At 41.8% G+C, this 8,267-nt stretch overlaps 1 protein-coding gene across 1 annotated transcript; it reads right to left on the bottom strand.

Annotated features, from left to right (window-relative positions):
* Nucleotides 1-2,728: 2,728 nt before the first annotated feature.
* On the bottom strand, nucleotides 2,729-5,631 carry ing2 (inhibitor of growth family, member 2). The gene is made up of 2 exons (XM_068587956.1): nucleotides 5,359-5,631; nucleotides 2,729-4,013 (listed from the first exon to the last, which is right to left on the bottom strand). Exons 1-2 carry the CDS (start codon nucleotides 5,501-5,503, stop codon nucleotides 3,313-3,315), a joined length of 846 nt encoding a protein of 281 aa, XP_068444057.1. The 5' UTR covers nucleotides 5,504-5,631; the 3' UTR covers nucleotides 2,729-3,312.
* Nucleotides 5,632-8,267: the final 2,636 nt, after the last annotated feature.

Below are 8,267 nucleotides of genomic sequence, written 5' to 3' on the forward strand. Positions count from 1 at the left end.
TTTAGCCTGGGAGTTGATGTTTTTTGGGAGTTTAAAGTGTATGTTCAGTTAATAAAACTTAATTGTAACATTTTGGTTGCTTAAAAGTTGTATTTGGTGATTATTATTTTTATCTTGTGTCACTATGGCAACGACCGAAATGATGAACTAAAGGCTTCAAAACAGAAGTCAGGTGACGTCTCATTGATCACGTCCTCTTCAGTTGACACGTCTATACATTGCGAGATTGTGACTGGTTAGCGAAGTATGAAAAGTCTACAAAGAAAGTTACTGAGGAAAAACTGATCTTCCAAAAACAAAAGTGTCATTTAAATGTATATATCATATTCACATGAAGTAAATTACTGAAGACAAATATTGTCTGTCGCTGCAGGACCCATCTGGTCCTGTGGGATCTGACCCTTGTCTCGATCACACCATCCCACAAAGCTCCTGTGCGGCGCACGGTCCGACGGCAACAATGCCATTTTATTCATTGGGAGAGGGATATCTCATGCTGGTACTCTTTTAAACCAACCTCATCTTCATTCTGAGCTTATTTATGAATCCAAATTCCGTCCTGGACCGAATCCCTGAAACCAATTTGTGTGGGATTTTATGAGTTACTTATCAAAGTATTCTGATGGCATAAATGTTTAAAACGAGAACTTCCTGACGAGTTGTGATGGGAAGTGGCAGGACACTCAAAAAGAATAGATATTTACTGAATAAAATGTCAAGCACGAGAATCACTTTTAATAACTGAAGAAAAGAATTATTTTTATGTAAACTCACAGAAAACACGTAGTCTATTCGAATTGCTACAGGGTTCCTCACTGTGGAGCGTTTTCCTCATATTTGCGTATACATACATTTGTTTATCATAATAAAGAGACACACAGATTCATGTTTACTGCCCTTTCTTTAATATTAATAAATAATCACAGCTCTTGTTATTACTCATATCTATTAGGATGGGCGTGTAGCACTCAGTAACTTTGACTCCCTCAGTGATGCCGTGGGAGCTTCGGACAGAGAGCCAATCAGGCTGGAGCGACAGAAAGGAAGCTGGAGGAGAGATACAAGTTTATAGAGAAAACAGCTGATGTGTGTTCACATCTAGCATGAGAGATTCTGTTCTCCGTTTGCTTCCACATTTATAATAATGAGTGTTTGCCATTGCAGACTGAAGGTGTGGGACCCTGTCGAGAGAAACTCCAGGAGCATCTGTGGCTGGACGTCTCCAGTCGAGCCGTCCTGCTGTCAGGTGGACTGTCTTTTAAGGCTTCAGTCATGTGACTGCATGTTTGTCTTCACACTCTGGTGCTTAAAACAAGGCTAAAAACAAGGCTCTTTCACACTAAGGTGTCGTGCATTCACACTTTCCAGAAAGGGAAATCAGTGCACTCTCGATAAGGGTTGGATTAAAAGAGGTAAATGGAATTGAGTTGGGTGAGCTGACTCTATAATGCTAAATGCTAGATTTCTCTGTGATTCTTATTTAGAGACCTTTGACGCCAAAAAAATGTATCTACCTTTTCAATCTACCCGCCTCTCTGTATAGTCTTTTTGATCTTTTTGTTGTCCTTTCCTGCATTTGTTGGATTTGTGATTTTGGGCTTTACAAAAAAAATTAATTGATTCATAATGGAGTCTGTATACACACACATGATAATGAATTACATTTGTCTTCTACTGAGAAAATCCAGTCATGATTTGGGCAATAAATGTATTGAATATTCACTCTTCAAAGCAATGCTTGTGATATTTAGTGTCCAACAAACAATCCTCTTGTTTTTAAGTCGGGGTCCCATATGAACGGGTTTAACAGTTGTAAAGGTTTAACAAAGCCTCTGCTTAGTTTGACAACTATGTTAAACTAAAACCTGGACTTCAGCTAAGAAGCTGTAGGGCAGTATGCTCAGCAACTTATTACTCATACTCATTAAAGCGGCAAAATTCATGAACATGTTGCATTATTTATGTCTGCAATAATCACCTCTTGAGCCTTAAATTTAGCAGTGGTAACTCGCTAAATATTAGCATATTAGACTAATATTCAATGACTTGAGTGAAGTTGTTAAGAGGATCAACTCATCACAATACTTGAGTTTAAATCAGGTGGCTTGGTCCTTATAAATACATTATCTGACATTGATGATTGTCTCTTTGAGCTCTTCATTGTCTCTTGAGCTCTCTTTTAGGGTGACTGTGGCTCAGTGGTGAGCAGGATTGTCTTACAATCAGAGGTTCGATCCCCGCCGCCGCTAGTCGATGTGTCCTGGAGCAAGACACTTAACCCTAAAATTGCTCCCATAGCTGCGCCTACGGTGTATGAATGGTTGACGATGCTGATGTGGCACCTTCCATGGTGGCTCTTCCCATCAGTGTGTGAATGGGTGAATGTCATGTAGTGTTAAAGCGCTTCGAGTGGTCGGAAGACTAGAAAAGCGCTGAACAAGTACAGGTCCATTTACCATCTCTAGTGAGCACCTCAGTGGATATGCCCCTCTGTGTTGGACTAACAATGCCCCAACAATGTCAGAGGAACATGGCTCCTGTGGCTGAAAGAAAAATATGGATGTGAACAACCATCTTGGCTACTGGTGGAGTAGACTATCCTGATTAGTGCAGAAACTTCTTTTGTGGAGAAAAGACCATTGAACGTGACCGAATGACTATACTTTGTTTTAATGAAATATAAAAAGACATTTACACAATAGTGATAGTGAAAACATTGAGTCCACAAACATGACGTCCTATTCCAGTGTCCCATCAACAATCATCTCCTCTATTAAATATCAATCTCTTGTAAACATATTACATCTGGAGGTTATTCTCTACAAGCCGTTATTGTATAGAGACGGACACCAATTTCCAATGAACTGCGTGCTATTAAGAAAGTTAAAATAAAGGGCGGGTTTGATTGGCCATAACTGATGAAAAAAAATCATCTTTAGTAGGATCACCTTATTATTAAATAGGACCTTCTCCAGAATGAAAAGGGGATAGGAAACCAAAAGATGCTTTCTTTTTTTCTTTAAGTAAATAAAAATAACAGTCTGACTTGAGGAAGATGGCAGCTTCAGGCTGATGGTTCCTGCAGCAGCTGGACTCCCTCAAGACTACAGCACAGTTATAGCCAGAGGGAACAATCAGTGATGTAACAGCACGAGTTCAATCACAACTTGTCCTTGATTAATGAGAAGCGCTGCTACTAATGGTGTTCGATTGTGCTCTTACAACATCACGAAGACTGTTATCAACTACAACTGATGTTTCCGCCCTCAGGCTGAAGACATCTTCCAGACCAAGGAGGCTGAACATGGGTCACTACCTGGACCGACGGTCTTTTCTGTTTTTGTCAAGGCTTTTGTCCATGGTCTTTTCGTGGTCCCCTCTACATTTGGGGCAGTACCACTTGCCCTTGGGTTTGTAGGTCAGCCCCACGCAGGAGAAGTGGAACCACTCGATGGGGCACTGGTCGTTGTCGCAGCCGATCATCTCGCCGTACGACACCTGCTCGCAAAGGCAGTAGGTGGGCTCGTTGGGGTCGATGGCGAAGTCGACCGGCGAGGCGTCCCGCTCCTGTTTGGCCTTGCGCTTTTTCTTCTTCGCAGACTTGGATTTCTTTTCCCGGGGCGGAGGGATGGATAGCTCCTCCACTGGGTCGTCCACGAGGGAGCCGTTGGCCGACGGGTGGCTGGAGTCTCGGCTCTCGCTGTTGCGCTGGCGACGCGGCCGCCGGGCCGACGTGCGCTCGGGGGCCGGGGAGTCCTGGACGCTGGTGCGGCGCTCCGTTGTGAGCCGCTCGGCCTCGCTGGGCTCCTGGAGGCAGAGGGAGTGCGAGTCCATCTGGCGGGAGCGGTTCTCCACCAGCTCTGTCATCTGGGTCACCACATGGATCTTCTCGTCGCCCAGCTCCTGGCTGACAATGAGCGCTCTCTGCAGCTGGATCTGCAGGCGCTTTCTTTGAGCTGTGTCCTGCTCACCTTTGTACTTCTCAAACACTTCATCAACCTCCTTCAGCACCTCTGCAAAGTAAAATACAAAGACAAGGAGTTTTAACTGATTAATGTCACAGGAGATACTTCACAAATAAATTAAAAATACACATAACACATACAATAAGAAATAAGCACTAAGAAAATATATACAAGTGTTACTCTCATTTTTCCATGACACAATGATGACGGTGTTCATCTAATGAAAGTGGGAGGGTGCCTGTGCGCTGTTTGGATGGACCAGCAGGAGTTTATGCACAATTAAAGTCCAGCATGCAACTCGGGCATCGGGGAGCACAATCCAGAGGGGGACACGAATGAAGCGCTACCGATGCCAACTGCTTTAACCCCTCAGGAGGAGGAGGAGCGCTCAGCCGCAGTGAGTTCCTGCTCACAGGAAATGACGTCAGTCAGATGTGGAAAGGGATTGCCTAGAGGAGCAGCTATCCGGTTCTGCGACTCTCACTCGACGGAGCGGAGCGGAGCTGCAGACGCTGTGCCGATGCTCGGAGTGTTTAATCTCGCTTCAAAATGTCCAAATGCAATGCGTCCTTCATGGTGTCGGTACATGTCGGCGTCGCGGAACGTGTTTGTAGCGGAGGGTTGTTGTTAGCCGCTGCTAACCCTGCGTCAACATAAAGCATCCATGAGGGTTGTTTTGTTTTTTTCTCATTTAAAAAACACGGCAGTGTATGTTCACCATGGTTCTCGGGCAATGATTCACACCTCAATGAACAACGCGTATTGTCTTCTCTGCGTCCGTGCTATACGGTCCGGGCTTCGGCGTACTGTGTGCACACCAAGCAGCGTTGGGTTCAAATAAATACCCGAGTTTATTCGTGGTTTGCCTGCTATTCGCACAATAATCCTCCGCGGAAGAGCCGCGGTGATCGGCAGTGTGTATCTGTTAGAAAAGTTGAGATTTTATTATCTTTCGGTGCTTGTTTTGGAATTTGGTGGAAGCCGAATTTTCTATCGGACACAAAGTATTCAATAGATATATCGTATCGGCTCATAATGCCGGTGTACTTGTGCCGAGTGTAAGAAATAACCAATATCCAAATTCTCTCATTGAGTTTGGTGTCACAGACCAAACGTTCCGGAGCGTACCCAGGGTATGCTAACTGACGGCTGGCCGACCTGCTCATTTACCGAGTGGCTCGTCTCTGTCTTTATACAGATTCCAGTTCGCAACATTACTGTTTATCGGAGTAACGTGAGATATTTGAACAAGGGACGCTCGGTTTTTGCAAAATGGGAACACAAGGCTCGCGCCTGCTCCACCATTTCAACACACCCTGCCAGACTGCAGTTAATGTTCGCTAATTGTATACACGCAGTTCGAATGAATGATAAAAACACGTAATCACAGTACCTTGATACTTTGCATCAATTTCTCGAAGCAGAGAAACATTTCTTTGTATGTCCAAAGGCAGGGACTCCACACATTCCAGATAATCCTCCACATAGTTGACCAGTTGTTGCGACTTGTCGGTATTTGGGTAGTGGTGGCCTAACATCGTCTTTACGATGCATAGAGGCACGAAAAGACGATGCAGGAAATGTGAAAATATATACTGTTAAAATCAAATGCTTGGCGACTTTGCAGCTTGTAGGGCAGTCCCAGGCAGCAGTTCACTTCAAACAAAACTCAGGCCACTGCGCATGCGGGAGTATTTTCCTTTTATGGTATTGTACAGTTTCCTCTTATTTGTCGTCACTGGAGGCGGGCCCAATTGTGTTTGCGGCGTCGGGATTGGCAGGGAGTGCCCTCATTATCATAACAGTTTTCCCGGGAAATTAAACCAATGGGGAAATTGAAAACAAAGAGGGCCGTAGTTCAGAAGGAGACCAGATTTGTATTTCATACGTGTTTTTCTTCTTCTTCTTATTGGGACAGAACAGCAACATAAGTGTTTTTATGTATTTATTTTTAAAGAATTTTAATGATTGTGTTTCGGGCTTGAATTCAACATAAACCTGTTTTACTGCAATGTTTACACATTAAAAATGTACTCTTATAATAAACAGCTGAACATTAAACTTTCTGTCTTCCAGTCAATCTTCTTGGATGACTTCTCTTGGGATTTTTTGGTGGTGTTCCTGGCATTTTGTTCTATGTTTGTGCATAAATTGGGCATTAAATTAAACATATCACAACAATACATTGTCTGTATGTCTTTAAATACTTGTAATGATTTATTATTTAATCTGCATAACAAAGAGGGATTTAATAGACATACATATATATATATATATATATATATATATATATATATATATATATATATATATATATATATATATATATATATATATATATATATATATATATATATATATTTAAACTGAGCAGCAGAGGGGGACATATTGTGACTTTTAGTCCCCAGCATGGGTTAAGCTACAAATATGCTTCCCATAATGTAACTGAATGTGCCGTTCATGAGTTACACCTTGCCTAAAGGGCTTCATATGGAATATGTCATGAGCCCTCATGGGTTTGGTAGTTCTAATAATCAATCAATGTTGTTGTTTTTTTTAATTTAGGTTTATTTATCTAGGAAAGCCTCATTGAGATTAAAAATCTCCATTTCAAGAGTGTCCTGGTGTTGTATAATGCTTATCAGTTTTCTATATTTCACATTTGAATATACAAACTACACAGTAGCCTGAATTTTTACATTTGTCTTTTTAATGGAACAAGTTGCACAGGTAATTTCTCAAACTGACATCAAGAAATAGTTCAAAATGTCACCCCAACGTTCCATTCAAAGCAATACAAAAACATCTGCTACACTCAGTCACAAGGTTAAGAGGACAACGGGCCTGACTATGACCATACGGCTGCATATGTCAGAGCTCATTAAGCAGTGTCACTGTGAACCACCTGCTTATGAGTGTGTGTGTGTGTGTGTGTGTGTGTGTGTGTGTGTGTGTGTGTGTGTGTGTGTGTGTGTGTGTGTGTGTGTGTGTGTGTGTGTGTGTGCGTGTGTGCGTGTGTGTGTGTGTGTGAAAAACTTGTTTCCTCTTTCTGTGTCACATGATGTCAGGAAATGTCCTCAGTGGTCTGTAGACTGCAGATGTTCACAGCAGCATTACGCCTTGTCATATTAATAAACTACATGTACTTGTCTACTGCCAATAGTACTAATACATCTATTGGCCTTCTACTTTAAGTGTCACTAGCACTGCAACTACTACAACACTATAACTAGGACTACTACTACTATATATGAAGCTACTAGAACTACTATCACTACAACTATTATCATGAGCTCTATACTGCTACGATAATTACTTATTACGACTAATCACATGAACAAAGTCACGATACTGGTCTGGTGTGTGTGTCCGATGTGTGCGTCTGTTGTGTACGTGTGTATACGTGTGGCTGCGTTCGCGCGCGTGTGCGTGTGCGTGTGCGTGTGTCTGTGTTCGAGCAGTTGTTCCAGTTTGACACCGTTTAGGTTTCGTTTCGTTCGGTGGAAAAGTACACGTGACCTTTCGCTCATCTTTCAGGCCCCCTCCCCCCTGCTGTCGCGTAACTTTCGTTTCCTGAGTTGCCTGTTGTGTTATCACTTCGCAAGTTTAAACGAGCTCAGCGCGTCAGTCAACATTTGCGCTTCCGGTTGGTGCTTTCAAAATAAAATAAACACGCGCGACTAAAAGCTCAGAATTCGTTCCCCCAGATTGTGGTAATTATTAAGTTACTGTCATTATTTTTGACGAGGCTATTCCTATGATCATGTAACACAACACCCCTAATGGGTTGAAGTTCCCTCCTAACCGAGGAGTTTTCTTGGACACAAAAAGCTGGGTCTTCTTTTAAAATTGTGCATTGTGTTAAATATGAATACATATCATAATATATATATATATATATATATATATATATATATATATATATATATATATATATATATATATATATATATATATATATATATATATATAAAATCGTCAATTAGGTCCTTATTGTTGAATGTGTTGAGGATCCCAGAAATACTTTCAAATGTGCTGGCATAAATAATTAAAAAGGACATAGCTTTTTCTTTAAATATATGTATTCAAAATGTCTCAACAATATAATATTTTTCACATCATTTGGCTTGCTTACCTGTATCACCGACACCGACTGTTCCTAATGAAATGTTTTTCTCTGACAATTCTCGACACTTTTACTTTTCTAAATCTACCTTTTCCGGTGATGTGGTGTGGCTCTGTGAGCTTGACGTGCGAGTTTATTTATCTGTGAAGACGCAGCGCTGTTGTCGCACATTGAGA

This window comes from Clinocottus analis, unplaced genomic scaffold (assembly GCF_023055335.1).
Source record: "Clinocottus analis isolate CAN_PGR_092001 unplaced genomic scaffold, fCliAna1.0.p SCAF_21, whole genome shotgun sequence".
Lineage (NCBI taxonomy): Eukaryota > Metazoa > Chordata > Actinopteri > Perciformes > Cottidae > Clinocottus > Clinocottus analis.